Below are 19,801 nucleotides of genomic sequence, written 5' to 3'. Positions count from 1 at the left end.
AGAAACAGGATTGTGTAGACACAGGATCTAAATGTCTCAATAGAAGATCAGGGAGACCAAATACAACCACCCCAAATGTATACATATATATTGTGGGGTGTCGCTAGGCAACAGCCTGCCAGGTAAGCACCTCAGCAGGGAGAGTCAGTGGGACAGAGGCGGTGCACGGCCAGCTGGGCTGCGTCATCGACGGGTGTTACCTGCCCGTCTACCTGTGGAATCAGCCTGAAGTGAGCGCAGCTGTGGCACCCAGCTGGGGAGCGCACAAACAATGTAAAAGCACCGTCTCTGCCTCAGTATGGACTGACTCTCCACGCTGGCCAGACAGGTGCACAGGCGGTAAGCCTCATTTACCTGGTGTTATATAGATCGGAGTCTAATGTCTGTATCTCTCTGTTGTAGGCAACCTAGGACCTGGTGTAAACTTACAGACCGTCTGTGGACAGGAATCCCCCGCAGAGCGCGGGCAGAGGATTACGCACAGACTATATATCTCACTGAACCCTGGCTTGGGGAGTGATATTGTTTTCTTGTTGAGTTATGATTTGAAACGTAATAACGTAGTAACAAGACGGCACCGGGGTAAAACCCTGTGGACGTGCCGTATTCATTATTATACAACAGGTAGTTCCGACCAAGCAATCTGATTGGTTGAAATAGCTTTCTAGCCGTGCTTCAAACCAGCATCATAGCACGGGCCTAATCACATTAATAAATCACTCCGCAGTGCAGTCCAGTCCGCACCTGATTAGACCATTATATGGCACAGCTGTGCTGTGAAGTCACTCTGTCCCACGGTAGGAAAACAAACAGACAGTAGCCTGACCCACCGCCGCCACCGGAGAACAAACAGCTATGCAAAATGGACTATGTTGTTAATTTGGTGGATTTACGGTTGATCAATGGTTAGAAGGTTATAAATATCCTCCTGTGTAAAGTAAAATGACTCCCATTTCGTTAACAGTCCAGTAGGCTATATGCTCCGTCGTACGACCGTGTCACGCGGCCAAAATAGCCGATCTACAAGTTCACAACGCGTCGCCATCGCGACGCGTTGTCAGCTTGTAGATCAGTTATTTTGGCCGCGTGACACGGTCGTACGACGGAGCATATAGCCTACTGGAATTCATTCCACTGCGCAAGCATTGATAGCTCAGCTGTGTTGATGAGACGGTGCCTCAAACTCAAAGCACTGCTACAGGGACTATTTAATGTCTCTCAGTCAAAAACTCTTCTCTTTACAGGGAAACGGACAATAGCGAAACATTTTTATCATTAATTGCCCCACAATATGAATACATTTGGATGTGTTTTGTTGGTAACTGTTGTATAATCGCAATATTACACTCGAGGGTGCTTTACCTTACATTATTGGCACTTCAGTGATGCTGGCGGAACTCGGCTTCGCCTCGTTCCTGACCGCATCACTGGCGTGCCAATAATGACGGTAAAGCACACCCTCTCGTGTAATATTGCTTAAATAAAACGCCCTGTGAGGCCTTCGCATATACTGTCTCCGAGTGTTGGTTTGGTTCAGTCTTCACAATATATTGTATTAACATACTCTACCATATATATTGGACAAAATAAAATTGTATTCACAAAAAAGTAATACAAATATAAATACATAAATACAAAAAACATAATAGTTCTAACATTAATGATTCTGCAATTTTATCAACACATCTTACTCTCAGTGTCCTGGTCCTGGTCTATCTTCTGTGGTGTGCTGAGGATTGATAAACAGAGAATTACATCAGATGAAACGACCACCATCAATAATTAACACTAAAATAGGACAATCATGGTCTTCAAAGTACAACCCACATTACCATGTAACACTGCTGCTAGTAGTTATAGGATGAGTGAAAGCAGAAGACTTGTATTATTCTGAGACAAATGTATTATTATTAAAGGTATACATTATGATAATGAGTATCAGAATAATACATACATTAAGTGTACTGTACTGTATATAGGAGTATGTTAATTATAATTGAAAACACTTGGTTTTCTTTCAGTTCATCACTTGGTAAAACTGAGTTGCATTAGGAATACACCTCATCAGGAAATATTTAAGATCTCCCAAATACTAATTTAATACAATTTAATAGGAGAGACTCGAGAGACCAACAGTACAGTAAGAGAGAAACATATTACCTGGTGTTATGTGTCTCTTCTTTGGTAGGTATGGTAGAGAGAGAGAGAGAGAGAGAGAGAGAGAGAGAGAGAGAGAGAGAGAGAGAGAGAGAGAGAGAGAGAGAGAGAGAGAGAGAGAGAGAGAGAGAGAGAGAGAGAGAGAGAGAGAGAGAGAGAGAGAGAGAGAGAGTAATTGCTGACATTTTCACCACTGAGCTAATAGAGCCTATTTGCTCTCGGGGAAAATTACATTTTATCCTTCAGGTAAAAAAAAAATCAAACCAGAAACAGGTTTGTGTAAAAGGTTGTGTCCAACTTTGACACAGGATCTAAGATCTAAAAGTCTCAATAGAAGAGCAGGGAGACCAAGTTATATTGTATTAACATACTCTACCATACAGACTGGACAGATTAAAGACAAACATAATAGAGATTTAACATTGAAGATTATGCAATTGTATCAACTCTTACTGTCAGTGTCCTGCTTCATCTTCTTCTCTGGTTCTCTGAGGATTGAGAGACAGAGGATTACATCAGATGAAATGACAACCCACAAGAGCCATGTAACAAGTTTATTAATTAATGGGTATCAGAATATATACGGTAAGCATACTGTATACAGGAGCATGTTAATTGTAAATTAAAACTTTTGGTTTTCTTTCAGTTCATCACTTGGTAAAACTCAGTCGCACTGGTAATACACCTCCTCAGAAAATATTTAAGATCTTTCTAAATCAAATGTAATACATTTTAATGAGAGAGACCCAAATACAGTAAGAGTGAAAAAATATTACCTGGTCCTGGTTGGTTCCTCTGCATGGGGAGTTCTGGAAGAGGCTGAGAGAGAGAGAGAGAGAGAGAGAGAGAGAGAGAGAGAGAGAGAGAGAGAGAGAGAGAGAGAGAGAGAGAGAGAGAGAGAGAGAGAGAGAGAGAGAGAGAGAGAGAGAGAGGTCATCATGAACATACAATTTGCCACTTTTGCAGAGTTGAGTCTCTACTATACTGTGTCTGCCTGTTGGAAAGGTGCCAAAACATGCATGCATTCACACACACTCAGCGATGTTACATATGATTGTATGGGACTAGATTTCACTAGCAATGCTCCATATGTACCTTTTTAGTGGATAAACTGCCTTAATTGCTCCATTGATCAGACACCAGAGTGCCCTTGAAATAATTGCGTTCAAAATGGCCTTATGCACAATTACACAATTACATACAGGACACTGTATGTAATTGTGCCAAACATGACAACCCTGGTTGGCATAGAGCGCCACTGGAGCTCTGAATGGTACAGAATTCATACCTCTAGCGGGAGTGTTGCATTTAATAACTGGTTTGCATTCATACAATTTCTGTTCACAAATATTATATTAAATCTATATGCACAAGTACAACATAATATGTTTACAGGTTTATCTTGCAAAGTTATTAAAAAAACAAACTAAAAAAACCAGTAAATCATACTTTTGGCATTCATTTAAGCCCATATTTGGCATGAATCAAACCAAAAGAAAGGTTCCTCATGGGGTGCTTAGGAATTATTGTAAATGAAGAAAATAGGTTTGTTTGTCCTTTTGTATTTTATTTTACCATGTTTGAATGTTGAAGAACATTCTCATTATAACACTTAACCATTTTAGGAGCTCCGACCTAATGTACGCTAGGACTGTCTATATAGGATCCTTTGATAAATGTGACTTCGACGTTGGTGTACGGCCGTATACTGTATATGGGAAAATATAAGCCTTTTTTTACGCTCAGTTGATAAATGAGGGCCAATGCATCTACATTATGAGCATCTTAGAACTAATGTTGGTGACTTATTTTCAAATCTGATAATAGAATATGTTTTCTCTTCATGTTCGTAATGCAACTTACAAGCCGATACTTCCAAGGAGCCATTCTCTGCGGATTTCAAAGTGGTCTGGAAAAGTAAAAAAAGGATGTTATTAGACAGCGAGAACAACAGCTTGTGTAGTTCCCAGTGTGACATCATTACTATATTCATACTGATGTATTTTATATTGATAAAGTATATTTAGTTATTTAGTTGATGTCCTTATCCAGTATAACAAAGGGCATTTGGGTTAAAGTCCCGTCTGTCCTGTCGACGTGTCCTTAAGCAAGACACTGAACCCCTAACAGGCTTCAAGGAGCACCGTTCTTCACCTGACCCTGTACTCAGACCTCTGAGAAAAAAATAAATAAAACAATTAAAGCAATATGAAGAAAATGATATTCATGTGTAAAGTAAATGAGTACCAAAGAATGACTAACAGCCTCCAGGACTTTACTGAAGGCTTTCTCATTGTGGCTGCACTTCAGGAATTCACCTTCCCAGAACAGAGTGTCGACAGTGAGGATGACATCATCTCTGCTCACATGTCTACTGCTGTCATCTAGACGAGCTGCAACATCATATCTGTGATGCATCACCACCAGAATCACTGGCTTACCACCTTTCAAGAGAGAGACAATGAATACATAAATGAATATGGATGGATGATTTATACATGAATTTAATTTAAAAAAAAACTCTCATAAGATGTCTCACTTGGAATCTTTCCCATTGCCTCTGTGACATCAGTTCCAGTTCGTGAGGGGCTTGGACAGAAAGCCAGGATGTAGTCACTTTCTTCCACAGATTTCTTCTGAATCTGTCCTTCATGTTCAAGTTGTTTAATGAAGGTTTCATGGGCACCACGGGTCTCTCCAGTCTTAACAATGAAGAAATTGAAGACCTGCCCTGGTTTCAAGATAGAGAGAACATAAGGCTGGAGATCTTATTGAGGAAACAGTCAAGCTGAACTGTTCTACCTCGGATTTGAACATGTGGTCTCCTGCGCATTTGCTGACATTTTTACCACTGAGCTAATAGAGCCTGCATATTTGCTCTGGGGGGATTTTTTTTTTGTTGTCAAACCAGAAACAGGATAGTGTAAAAGGTTTTGTCCAACTTTGACACAGGATCTAAAAGTCTCAATAGATGAGCAGGGAGACCAAATACAACCACCTCAAATGTACAAGTTATATTGTATTAACATACTCTACCATACAAATTGGACAAAATAAATTTGTATTCACAAAAAAAAGTAAAGAAAAACATTAGGGCTGGCACTTGATTGAAAAAAATAATCTAATTAATTAGAGGCTTTGTAATTAATTAATCGAAATTAATCGCATGTTTAATCGTATATCAATATTTGACCTGAAGTTAAAACAGATTTTGGTATATGAGTGAATCAGTGAGTGAATACATAAGTTTAAGCAACAAAAATAGTTCTGCACACAACCGTGTTTTTATCCACGCTTCCATAAGAGAGTTTTTTAAATCTAAATTTCCCATCCACTGGGCCAAGCAAACAGTCTGATCGGCTTCTTGTCCCATTGCGTGCACTAGGGTGTGTTGGCTGTTGGTTGGTGCACTGGTTTTGATTGATTGATTGAATATTTTATTAGGCAAAAAAATGTAAAACAACACATTTACATTTAAAATACTTTGTCTAACAGGTCCGTTCATAAAAGTCCTTGCGGACTTGTTTCCAATGAGGGCCTTGGTATTCAATTCATAGACATATATAGTGGCACCACAGTTCGAATATCATTACACAAAGAAAAAAAAAAAAAAACAGCAAAAAAAATAAAAAATAAAAAAATAAAACACTATGTACAACAAAATAAATAAAAAAAAAGGGGGGAAAGATATGTACAAGAACAGGGGGGGGGTCGGCTGTCTAACAGGAAAATGGTACTACCTCCTCTTTTGGCCTCCTGAAAGGTGATTTTTTTAAGGCTCTTTTAAATGAGCCCAGCGAACTGCATTTTTTGAGGGATGGGGTACGTTCGATGAATGTTAGGGACCAAAAAAAAAGTCACTACCAATCAACTTTAAATTGCCTGAAACGTACTCCTAACAGGTTTTTGGGGGATTATTTTTTTTTTTCCCGTTTTGGTAGTGTCACTACCGAAACGGAAAAAAATGTACTAAGTCCAGAGCTCGATGAATGTTAGGGACCAAAAAAAAAGTCACTACCAATCAACTTTAAATTGCCTGAAACGTACTCCTAACAGGTTTTTGGGGGAACAATTTTTTTTTCGTTTCGGTAGTGTCACTACCGAAACGGAAAAAAATGTACTAAGTCCAGAGCTCGATGAATGTTAGGGACCAAAAAAAAAGTCACTACCAATCAACTTTAAATTGCCTGAAACGTACTCCTTTTGGAGGTATTTACTCAGATATGCGGGAATAGGGGGCATATCGGGCAAATTTTCATTTACAATTTTGAAGGCCATTCCCATTTTTAGTTGTTTAACCCTGTCTTCCACCCTGAGCCAGCCTAGGCTGGCAAAATGGGTGGGAGAAAGGTGGGTCATGGGCCCCAATCCGAGGAGTAGCCGAATCAGTTTGTTTTGGGAGGTTTGAAGCTTAGTCTTCAGTGACACTGAGGTGTTGGAGTACCAGGAGGTGCTAGCATAGTCAAAATGTGGTTGAATCAGGGCCCCTGAGAGGGTCCTGAGGGCCTGAGGGTTGACAAAAGAGGAAACTTTAAAAATTTGGTTCTCTGGTTTACTATTTTGACCACCTTTGTCCCCATGCTTTCATCAAATGAGGTATTTGTCGAGAATACAACCCAAATAGGTAATCTCTTCTTTGCTAGAGATAATGATCGGTATGGTATGATCGGTACGCCTGAAACTCGTCCAGTGAGGTTCTGTGGTGTATAAACTAAGCGCGATTAAAATGCGATAACATATTTTTATCGTGTTAATTTTCTGTAATTAATTAATCGAAATTAATCAGTTAAAGTCCCAGCCCTAAAAAACATACTAGAGATTTAACATTGAATATTCTGCAATTTTATCATCAACTCTTACTCTCTGTGTCCCGTTTTATCTTCTTTCCTGATGGGCTGAGCATTGACAAAACAGAGAATTACATCAGATGAAATGACAACCTGCAAGAACAGACACTAAAACAGGACTCGGTCTTCAAAGCACAACCACATTACCATGTAACAGAATATATACGGTAAGCATAATGTATACAGGAACATGTTAATTGTAAATTAAAACATTTGGTTTTGTCTTTCAGTTCATCACTTGGTAAAAACTCAGTCACATTGGTAATACACCTCCTCAGAAAATATTTAAGATCTTTCTAAATCAAATGTAATACAATTTAGTGAGAGACTCAAAAGAGACCAAAGTACAGTAAGAGTGAAAAAATATTACCTGTCGCTGGGGCTTAAATAGGCTGAGAGAGGGGCTGAGAGAGAGGCTGGGAGAGAGGCTGAGAAAGAGGCTGAGAGAGAGAGAGAGAGAGAGATCAGGTCTTCATAAACATACAATTTGTTATTTTAGCAGATTTGTGCCTCTACTATACTGACTGTTGGAAAGGCGTCAACACGTGCATACAAACAAACAAGCGCGCGCGCACACACACACACACACACACACACACACACACACACACACACACACACACACACACACACACACACACACACACACACACACACACACACACACACACACACACACACACACACACACACACACACACACACACACACAGTGATGTTACAGATGAACGAGGTAGGAAAACAGAAATAAACCAACACAACAATAAGCATAACTATACTCCTCATTACATTGTTTGTATGGGACAAGATGTGAGTAGCAATGCTCCATATATACATTAGTAATGGCCTTAATGTCTCTGTTAATCAGACACCAGTGTGTCCTTGAAGAAATTGTGTTCAAGAATGGTCTGACATAGAATATGGTTTCTCTTTATGATTGTAATGAATGCAACTTACAAAACCAGCCTGTTGTCTGGACGGGTTCCACAGTGTTCTGGAAAGTTTAAAAAGCATGTTATCAGACAGCGAGCACAACAGCTTGTGTAGTTCCCAGTGTGACATCATTACTATATTTATACTGATGTATTATATACTGGTCAAGTATATAGTTATTTAGCTGATGTATAACAATGTATAAGTGCAGTTGGGTTTAAAGGAGTAGTTCACCCCAACAATGACTTATTTTCTATCAATTACACACCCCATGAAGCCTTGAATTCATGGATTGTTTAACTTTTTTGCCACATTCCTGAGTCAATCATTTTGATGCACGCACGCACCATGAATTCAAGGCTTCATGGGGTGTGTAACTGTCATTTTTGGGTTGAGCTACTCCTTTAAGCCTCTTCTGTCCTGCCAAGGTGAATTTTTGAGTACATCTTGGCTGTGATTGTTCCCTAGCCATGATATTTGTTTTTTTATGTAGTTTGTAGAGTTTCATCCATCTGTGTCTGAGATGTTTTAGTTACGTTGGGAGTGTTAACTACAAGATCTGTACCATAGACTTACATTTTGACCCGCCCCTTTAAATTAAAGTGAACAATTATTTTCTTCTGTAATTTCCATTTTCTCTGCAGCAAACTTCATGAAGTTTTATTTTTTAAATAAAGTAAATAAAAAAATGGTCCCATTTTAGCCTCTCCCCCATTTTGTTTGCAACCTTTATTTAACATGGGAAATCCCTTTGACTTTCGACCGCTTTGCATTTATTTTTCTAAAAAGCGATTAGTGTTGTATGATCAACGTAACTTTTATACAAAAAGCAATAATGAACCAAAATCAATCCTCTCACTTATCATTCAGATGGGTCAGCCGATGATACTAATAATAATCAACGTATATTCTTTTTTATTTTTCTGGGGGAACAATGGGGGGAAAGTTCTTTCATACTTTTATTGCAGTAAATACAAAATGTTCCTTAACACGCCCAACATAACTTTTTTTGTCCAATCTGACATTATACAAAAAGTAATAATGCACCAAATGTGTTTTTAGAATATTGAATAATAAAAGTGTATTTAAAAAAGCGGTTAGTGGTATATGATAAACTGGCATCTAAAGAGTTCAGTTTTACTGTGATTAATTACATTGTTGTTATATAATTACAACTCCAAGAACTCCTTCAGGAAAAAAGGGGAAAATATTGATCTTTCATGATTGTATTGCAGTTTAAAGTTCAAAATACAAATCTTGTAGTTAACTCTCCCAACCTAACTTTCAAGGCATAACGGTTAAGCAAGACACTGATAATCCCTAACAAGCTTCAAGGAGCACCGTTCTTCACCTGACCCTGTACTCAGACCTCCATGTACAGTAGTAGAGGCCTCCACTACTGAAAGAATGAAAAAAACAATAATAAGAAAATGTGTAAATTAAGCCAGTACCGAAGAATAACCAACAGTCTCCAGGACTTTACTGAAGGCTTTCTCATTGTGGCTGCAGGTCAGGAATTCACCTTCCCAGAACACAGTGTCGACAGTGAGGATGACATCATCTCTGGTCACATGTCTACTGCTGTCACCTAGACGAGCTGGAACACTATGTTTGTGATGCATCACCACCAGAATCACTGGTTTACCACCTTTCCAGAGAGAGAAAATGAATAAATTAATTAATGTGGATGGATGATTTATACATTAATTGAACCAAAATCTCTCATCAGAGGATTTCTCACTTGGAATCTTTCCCATTGCCTCCTGGACATCAGTTCCAGTTCGTGAGGGGCTTGGACAGAAAGCCAGGATGTAGTCACTTTCTACCATAGATTTCCGAATCTGTCCTTTCTCTTCAAGTTGTCTAATGACGGTGTCATGGGCACCACGGGTCACTCCAGTCACAACAACAAAGATTTTGGACATCTTCCCTGTTATCAAAATAGAGTTAACTGTAAGGCTGGGGAAACAGCCAAGCTGAATTAATGTATTTATTAACAGAATTGAACGTTTATTACATTCTTTAGTGCCTATCACAAACTGGCCAATCGCATAGATCACAAGATTATATATCAACTAGACCATCAGAATGTTTTAATTATTCATCATCTATCATTATTTTATTTTTAATACTACATATTTGATGTGTCACAGGCGCGCAAGTTGTTGAGGGTTTGTTACATAATAGATCCTGCCTTACACTTTGATGTATATTTTTGACCATCTTAGTCAAGAAAACAAAGTTATTGCATTTTAATATAAATGTAATTGGTGTTACATTTGAATGACAATTTTTCTTTTTTTTACCCTGAATGACACATCACTACTACAGCCCATTTAAATGTGATTCATTCAACAATAACAACTATGGCCCTATATATGAACTATTATTACTAACATCACCATTTGATTTGTTTTAGCTGTTTTTCAGTTATATAAAACAAAACAACAAAATAATAAAAAATACAATAATAAGGATAAGATGTTCAAAATACTAGGCTAGCTGAACTTAGATCACTTCCATGCTAGAGAGATAAATGACCCATACAACAATACACATATAATGTAGATGACTTTGACTGCAACTGTTACATGAGGTTAAGTCCCATTACACCTGTAATTAATCAGTATTCAACATTTAAAACAAATCATTAATTACATAAATCTAAGAACATTTGTGCAGAAAACTGTAATTAATAATTAAGCTAATTATGCATTAGAACACTTTGGTAATGTTCTATTCAGTTCAGGTACACTAATATGTTCTCATCTGTGCCATACAGGCCTCTCCATATTAAACATACACATGAGGAAGCAGCTCTTTACTTTAGTATGGAAGTAATTAAAGTTTAGCTAGCATGCATATTTAATCATATGTTGTACTTTTATTTTACACAGTTTTATGAATAAAGAATAACTAAAAGGAATATATTATTAGTGCTAGTAGTAGTACTGCATGGAATCATTGTTATTTCTGAAATAATCACACGTCATTCGTATTAGTGGGCTGTACTGATATGTGTCATTCAGGCTTGCTAAATGCTATTTTATATTAACATATAATAACTTTGTTTCGCTGACTCAGAGAGACAAACAATTATGGAGTTAAAGGTATTTTCATAGATTTCTGCATTTGTCTCAGTGTAAGGCATCTGCATATAAAGATCATATAATACCTTAACATGCCATAGTTTAAATGATAATATTTTGTTCATGAAACAATTCAATACATATTGCATGAGTTGAGTTAACTTATATTAAATTAATACGTATTTATGTTATTAATTTTTTGATAGCCTCTGGACAACAAATGTGCACGTCACACACACACACACACACACACACACACACACACACACACACACACACACACACACACACACACACACACACACACACGTATATATATATACATATATATACACACACACGCACGCGCGCGTATATATGTATATATATATATATATATATATATATATATATATATATATATATATGTGTATATATATATATATATATATGTGTATATATATATATATGTGTATATATATATCTATATATATATATATACACACACATATAATATGTATATGTGCATATATATATATATATATATATATATATATATGTGTATATATATATATATATATATATATATATATATATATATATATATATATATATATATATATATATATATATATATATATATATATATATATATATATATATATATATATATATATATATGTGTCTCCTACCGGAACCGCTGCCTACCGGTCCACTGGTCATCAAATTATTGGCTTAGGAATGAGACAAAAACTAAAAAAAAACATTAAACCAAGTCTCCATGGGGTGACTAATCGATAGAAAAAAAGAAATGTTTTGGGTGAAACATCTCTTTAAAGGTAGGGTAAGTGATTTACTTTGGTTAAAAATAAGTGTTAAATAGCTCTATATGATAGTACTCATTGCTATAGAGTGTTTGTTCAGTAAAAGGAGTCTCCATTTCTCTCCAGCTCTTTATTAAACAGGAGATGCATTTACAGTAATCTCTCCTGATTGGCTTAAATGTTGTCACCTACCTGAAAATGTATACTATATTCTGTTTACTAAACAGCTGGAGAGACCCCTGTGACCCAACAAACACTCTGTAGCAATGATTATTACTATCACAATATAGTACTTTAACCTTTTAAGAAAAAAACAATCAAACCAGTTGCAGTGACATTGTGAAACTTCTGCTAGAATATGTGTTTCTAAATGTCTTGTAACTTTATTTAATTAGTAAAAGTGTTGTAGCACATATATGGTGTTGTAGTACATATGTATTAGTTCTTACCATGAGCCTGTTGTGTGCTATGTTGTGATGTGTTTGATCTGAGGGAACAGACAATAAACAGAACATAACATGAGATGAAATGACCCCCAGCAATCAGGTCAATAACAATAGGACAGAGAGAATGCACTGCTAAGCAGAAATCCAGCAACACTGAATTATACAACAAATATCAAAGTGCACGGCCCGACAATATCACAAGAACAAGAAAACAGACAGAACTCAATGAATGTCCTTTTCACATAGATGTACTGAGCACTAAATGAATGTCCATTTCACATAGATCGTCTGGGTGAGACACCTCATAAATCTATGTGAAATGGACCTCCATTGATTGCAGGCAGTTTTCTTGTCAGTAAATATAGGACAGGTGGGCATCACAGTACAACCTACATTATCCATTACCATGTGACAAGGGTCTTAAATAATGAGTATCAGAATCAGGTTGAATTTTTTTTCTAATCATAAGCCTCCTCTAGCAGGGTCTTAACATGTCATTACATTCTGTCAGAGTGCCAATCAGAGCTCAATGAGTTGCTGCATGTTTGGCTAAAAGATCCATCAAGACGGCGGCTTGGGAAACATAAAGTCGCCCGTTCATGTCCCGGCCCGATCGAAGTGTCCCTGAGTAAAACCCTTAACCCCTAGCTGCTCCTAAGTGCTCTACTAATAGCACTAACAGCTCACACATTTCAAATAGCATTATGCACAAATACACAGTAAGTGACAAAAACACCACAAAGGAGTGGGGACCAAATTATTATTGTTAATTATTATATTGATGCTGTTGTAATATAGCAGCATTTCAAAGGCAAGCATTCTTCATTTATAGAATACACAGGACCACAATGTAAATATGCTTTTTATGTTTTAGCATCATTGTATAATTGTACCACTGTACTTTTTGAAAACTGTTGATAACGTATTCAGTCAATCAAAAGAGATGCTGTTTATAAAATGGGAACGTCTACTTGCAAAAGCATAATGATTTTCACTCACCCCTCCTTCGATGTTGTATCCCTTGATATCTCAATCGATTATTGTCTAACAAAGGTTATTTGGGCAACAACTTTTTTTTTTTAGTTTTTGTCCGATAGACCTATGTACCACTTCAGCCTGTCAACTGTAAGAACTAATTATTTCACAATGCTTCTGGTCCAATCTGTAAGGCTCCTCCTCCCTCTTACTGCTCTGACTCACACTGATCTCACTGCCTGCTAACAAGCCTACTGTAGACGTACAGTAGAAGTCAGTGTGGAATTTGTATAAGAAATAATGTGTTACCAACCAAACCAGAGAACCTTAGTTTAAAAGGTATATTGGATTTATCCTGTAAACCAGGTGCTTTCAAGATAAACCATTCTGATGGAAAATCTTTACAACATTGAACATGAGACTGTTATTTTAGGAATTACCTTAATGTAAAATTGTTTTTGGTTTGATGAAATATTTATTTAAGACATTGACTGGTTAAACTATTTTTAGTTTTAAGATAAATTGAGTGGAAAATAGTGTTTATTTTGAAACTTTACATTTTGTTTGGAGCATTTTATTCACAAGTAGGCCTAAGGAATTCACAAATACAAGAAAAAGGAAACGACACATAAAACTATTGGAACATTATATGTTCAAAATTAAAGCATACAAGCAAATGCAAGCAAAGAAAACACAATACAAACAATAATTTTGTAGAACCCTAAATATCTTTCCTCAATAACCGACCATGCTTGTTTATATGATACCACTATGTACTGTATACCTTTGTAATGTCCTGCGCTTTTGTTCATTTTTACACTTTTATACTTTTACTCCCAGGAAAACAAAATATGTTGGAGACACCTGGGCCAAAACAAACTAAGGGACGTTCACTGGTTAATATTTTTTTTCAGCAGGAAGAGGCTGGCTCAGATTTGAGGAATGTAAAATAGTAGTCTATACTGTGGCAAAATGGCAAACTATAAATTCAAACAACAAAACAACATGCTTTATGACTTAATTAAAAGGAGGTCACAGCAAGGCATAAATAGCAGCACTTTGTATTCATAAACTTGCATGTAGTGACATCTAGTGGTAACTTTTAGCAACGTCAACCACATGATTGAATGAAACAAGCTTGGTTGACTCAGACTTTTGAATGAAACTGATAGACAGTCAGGTAGATTGAACATAATGGGAGCAAATGGGGGCAATTCATTCAATCTGAAGATTAGACCACCTTTTAACAAACACATGAAGCGTGCTGGGTGTCAAAACATAGTGGGCACTTGGTAAATCTGGGCAGCAAAACAGACTAGGCACTGTGAGAACTGGGCATTAAAGCAAAGTGGGCATTCAGAATAGTGGGCATCAAAACAGAGCAAACACTTGAGAAGTCTGGTCTACTTTGTACGTGAAGTCTATTTATTCATGAGAACATCCACACACCGCAAACAGCATTAATTCATTCAGGGTTAACAGACTCTAGTGCATTATAGTGCACACAGCTTCTCTCACACTCTGCCTCGAGGTGAATGCTGCGACACCTCAGGCGGTATCTGAGATCATAGTCACACGATGTCAACCGCTTTACATAACTCATCTATTGCTACAAATGACTCGTCCCAACTTGTGTTTTCTGTTGTTTTGGCATGTGTTGTCTATCTGTTAAACCGGGCCATTAACTGCAGATATCGTCATATCAGTCTTCTCCCCAAATAGTGCAATTTTTGCCCAAAACAATCACAATGAATTATCTCAAATCTCATGTCAAAACAAAGTCTTCACTGGAACAGTGCTATCCAGTATTGGTCAGAAAATAAGAAGCATAAAAGCCTTAAAAGAGGCTAACATACTTTATTGAAACCCAATGGGTAATGTGTAAACTGCATCTCATTTTAACTATTCTTCCTATAGGAGAGACTTCAGTGTTGGGCTTCCTGCTGACATGGTATAATGATTTTTATTTTAAAGCAAATGTACCCAGGTTGAAACTTATATATCATGCATGTTGGTGATATTCCAATGTATAAAACCATGTGAATCATTTAGCTAAAGAGTAGCCTGAAGCATTAAGATAGCCAGGTTAGGTCAAAATGGTGGCCATGGGGCAAGATGAACCAAATGCCTTGGGGTAAATTGAACCAATTATCCAAATATCAATCGCCATTCATATTTTTTATTATGTCTTTGCTTCTCAAATGATGCTGTATGACCTTTCATTTGGATGAATACACTCATTTAAGAGAAGTTTTCAATATTGTATTAACAATTGCAAATATTAAAAGGTTCTGAATAACAAAAAATATTTAATTGGTTTTATATTGTTTAAATACCATTAAGAAAATAAATAAGACTATTTGCAAAAGGGAAATGTGTTATTAAATTATTGTTTATACGTGAATACATTATTTGTTCAAGTTTAAACTTGAAAATGCAAAATATCATATGGGTAAATTTACCCCTTGACTAGGATCAACTTACCCCTTACCTGGGGCAAGTTGAACCACATGACCACTTTTTTTTGAGAGCCCATATTTTTACAACCATTTTTCATAGATAAAAACTCACTATTTCAATTGATAGAAGACATCTTGAAGTTTTAGTAGATGTTTAGATTTTACTTCCATCTCATTTTTCCTTGCCTAGAGGTCAACATAAGTAAAAAGTGGTTCATCTTGTGGCTCCCACTTGAGTAAAAGTACAAAACTATTGGTATCAAAATGTACTTAAAGTACTAAAAGTAAAATTACTAAAATGTTTGAAAATAGAAGATCTACAAGCTCACAACACGTCGCGATGCGACATGTTGTGAGCTTGTAGATCAGCTATTTTGTAATAGGTTATTTATAAAATAGGGATCAAGTGGTTAATGTATGTTTTATAATATAATAATCAGAGGTGGGGACTTGGACTCGAGACTCGACTTGACTTGAAGTCCCGATTTTGATGACTTTAGACTTGCTTGACCAAATCAAAAATAGACTTGGACTTGCTTGGGACTTGAATGCCAAAGACTTGAGACTTGACTTGACTTGAACACTAAAGACTTGAGACTTGACTTGACTTGAGCCCTCGTGACTTGAAAATTCAAGTCTTTTCAAGTCACCTTCAAGTCACTGTCAAGTCACTTAAGCAAGCCAAAAATGTTTAAAAAGTGTGCATCAACTATAATGTTATTAGTCAGAAATCCCGGCCGTCAGTGACACCTAGTGTAGTGTTGCCAAAGCTGCTTATTTACCCTAACCTTTGGACAAAATTTGGTTTGTTTTTGGCTTGTTTTTGGAAGTCGGTTCGCTTGTTTCTCTCCCGATACTTGGCAACACTGGCCCACATGTTGCACGTTACCAAACAAACAACACACCGGCTTCACTCCTGCCGTCGCTGCTGGAACTGACAGGTGGAATAAAATGTCAACTCCAGCAGTTATAGCTTTCGGTTTTAAAGATAGACAAGACGAGAAAAGCAGTATGCAAGGCAAGACCTATACTTCACATTAACATTACTGCGTGCTAAGTGCAAACTATAACCAGTGGTGGAAAGTAACTAAGTACATTTATTCAAGTACTTTACTTAAGTACAATTTTGACTTATTTTTTACTTTACTGAAGTATTTGCAATTTTCAGTACTTTTACTTCTACATTATTTAGCAGACGCTTTTATCCAAAGCGACTTACAGTAAGTGCATTCAACATAGGTAGGGAACAAAACTACTAATCACCAGAAGTCTTAAGTGCATTTTCTGCAAAAACAAGCAACCAAGAGTATACCTAGCGCTAAGGTAAAAGTGCAATATATCAGCTACCTACTTCTACTCAACTACATATGAGAGGCAGATATTAGCCTACTTTTACTCCACTACAATTATTTGAAAATTTTAGGTACCAATTACTTTGTAGATTTTGGTTATTAATACAAAACATACATTGACCACTTCAGCGCTATATACATTTCCTCTTCTACCCCGGATTTGAACGCGGTTTCCAGTGCAAGTGCTGAAATTTCACCATCGTGATAATAGAGCCTGCCTGCTTGATCAGAGGATACACTGAATTTGTGTCAGATCCTGTGTCTAGGTGAGACATGGCCTTTGACATTATCTAAATGTCTCAATAGAAGAGCAGGGAGACAAAATACAACCACCCTGATTGTATAAGTTATATTGTAGTAACATACTCTACCATACAGATTGTACAAAATTACATTATATTCATTAAAAAGGGCCCTTTTAAACCCTGTCCTCAAGGAGGATATTAAAAGTACAGTATCTGCGTTCTAAAACAAATGCAAATTGTGAAAAATGCTCATGATTTATGTAAATCTTTACATATCTTGAATTAAAATTTTGACTTGTTTGGGACTCGAAACAAAAGGTTAGGACTTGTTTGGGACTCGAAACAAAAGGTTAGGACTTGTTTGGGACTTGAAACAAAAGGTTAGGACTTGTGTGGGACTCGAACCAAAATGCTAAGGACTTGTGTGGGACTCGAAACAAAAAGCTGAGGACTTGGACTTGACTTGGGACTTGGCTGTGTTGACTTGGACTTGACTCGGGACTTGAGAGCAAAGACTTGAGACTCGACTTGGACTTGCAACATAGGGACTTGGTCCCACCTCTGATAATAATTGACAATTGCAAAGTAACTACTAACTAAAGTTTTCTAATAAATAGTGGAGTATTTGCCTCTGAGATGAAATGAAAAATTGGGGAGACCGGGGGAGACAAAAGTAACACTTTTTGTATTTGCCTTCATAATTCACAGAGTACTTGAAATATCCTAGTCATATTTTGTTATAAGAAACATATATATGTGCCCTAAATAATAATACCATTTTTAAGCTTTCACTAATAAGGACAAGACTAAAATATTAATTTGAATGCAATGAGTCACAGTGTTACAACAATTGCCCCCGTGACGGGGGCAGTTGTAACAGTGGTTGGGGGCAATTGTAACACTGTAAAAATAAGTCATATTAACACCCTTTATCTCAAATAAAAGCACATCACTAAATAATATGTATTTTTAATAATTTAACATTTTTACTTACGAATGTTTTATATACATAGCATGTATTTCTCAACAATGACTCGTCATCAGTTATCACTTGCATATGATCATCTTATTCACTATATTCATTGTGGAGTTGCATTTTCTTAAAGACAGATCATTTAAAATAGCACCATTTTAGAGTGAGTTGTGGTCTAGGGTCCGCTCCAGGAACTTCAAACCAGCAGCTGTGTCCAGCAGGAGAATTAAATCAATCTTTATTGTCACATCACAGTAAGTAGGGTGGGTGAAATTATTTATTGTACATGCTCATCATTGTGCAGTTAAAGACAGGAAAAATAAAAGATAAGACGAGACGCATTAAAGGTAGGGTAAGTGATATTTTTGGTTAAAACAAAATGTTTTTTTGTTAAAAGGTTAAAGTTCTATATTGTGATAGTAATCATTGCTATAGAGTGTGTGTGTGTGTATTCTGTAACAGGAGTCTCCATGTCTCTCCATCACTTTAACAAACAGAAAACACACTTTCAGGTATAGCGGACAAAATAACCATTTATCAGCTTAATTTTAATAGTGTTCCAGTTCCAATTTTGTCTGTTCATTTATTTGTGTCATAACTTCCAATTTCACTTGTTTAATCTGTATCCTGACTGAGTTCTCTATCCTGATTAGATAAAATTGGTATCCCAACCTGAAAATGCATTTTCTGTTTAATAAAGAGCTGGAGAGACATGGAGACTCCTGTTACTGAACAAACACTCTAAGCAATGATTACTCTCAGAATATAGAGCTATTTAACACTTATTTTAACCAAAGAAAATCACCCTACCTTTAAGTGCATGATACTAATTGTACAGCAATTGTTCACATTAATAACAATAATATACATATATATATTTTAAATATAGGAAATGAAAAAAGGGGGGTAATTAGTGCTACCCATAAAAAAATGTTCGCGACCCACTGTTTGTTTGGGAAGCAGTATGAAGCAGTATGATATACAGCATACATTGGCAACTGTCTGCCCGGTCGGCCACATGCCACCTTCACTTAAACAGCCCACGGGTCAATGTCCCAATACAGATATATTAGTCCAATGTATTAAATTGTAGTGTATTTTATGTCCATTGTGTTTGTAATCTAGTTAATATTAGTCTTACTAAATGCATTTGAAATTAAATAGAAATGTTACACTGAATAATAATAGTTAAAGGTAGGGTAAGTGATTTGCTTTGGTTAAAATAAATGTTAAATAGCTCTATATTCTGATAGTACTCATTGCTATAGAGTGTTTGTTCAGTAAAAGGAGTCTCCATGTCTCTCCAGCTCTTTATTAAAAAGAAAATGCATTTCAGTGCTCTCTCCTGATTGGCTTAAATGTTGTCACCTACCTGAAAATGTACTATATTCTGTTTATTAAAGAGCTGGAGAGACCCCTGTGACCAAACAAACACTCTGTAGCAATGATTACTGCCAGAATATAGTACTTTACTTGTTACCTTAACGAAAAAATACCCAAAAATATCACATACCCTACCTTT

General features: G+C 36.5%; 2 protein-coding genes across 2 annotated transcripts in view; one reads left to right on the top strand and one right to left on the bottom strand.

Moving 5' to 3' along the window:
* The window catches only part of LOC311054859 (interferon-induced protein 44-like), a gene marked incomplete at its 3' end in the record, with an annotated part of 165,958 nt that overhangs the window by 69,810 nt on the left and 76,347 nt on the right, over positions 1-19,801 (top strand). The window lies entirely within an intron of this gene.
* Positions 132-9,862, bottom strand: LOC311055755 (uncharacterized protein; the record flags this gene model as incomplete). Its single annotated transcript, XM_084072022.1, has 6 exons — positions 132-253; positions 1,692-1,729; positions 2,529-2,541; positions 4,021-4,066; positions 9,389-9,585; positions 9,679-9,862. The coding sequence occupies 6 exons, from the start codon at positions 9,860-9,862 to the stop codon at positions 132-134; spliced, it is 600 nt and encodes a 199-aa protein (XP_083928148.1).

Source organism: Gymnoscopelus microlampas, assembly GCF_963454915.1.
Source record: "Gymnoscopelus microlampas genome assembly, chromosome: 11".
Classification (NCBI taxonomy): domain Eukaryota; kingdom Metazoa; phylum Chordata; class Actinopteri; order Myctophiformes; family Myctophidae; genus Gymnoscopelus; species Gymnoscopelus microlampas.
Note: the sequence above shows the minus strand (reverse complement) of the source record. Positions and strands in the feature narration are given on the sequence as shown.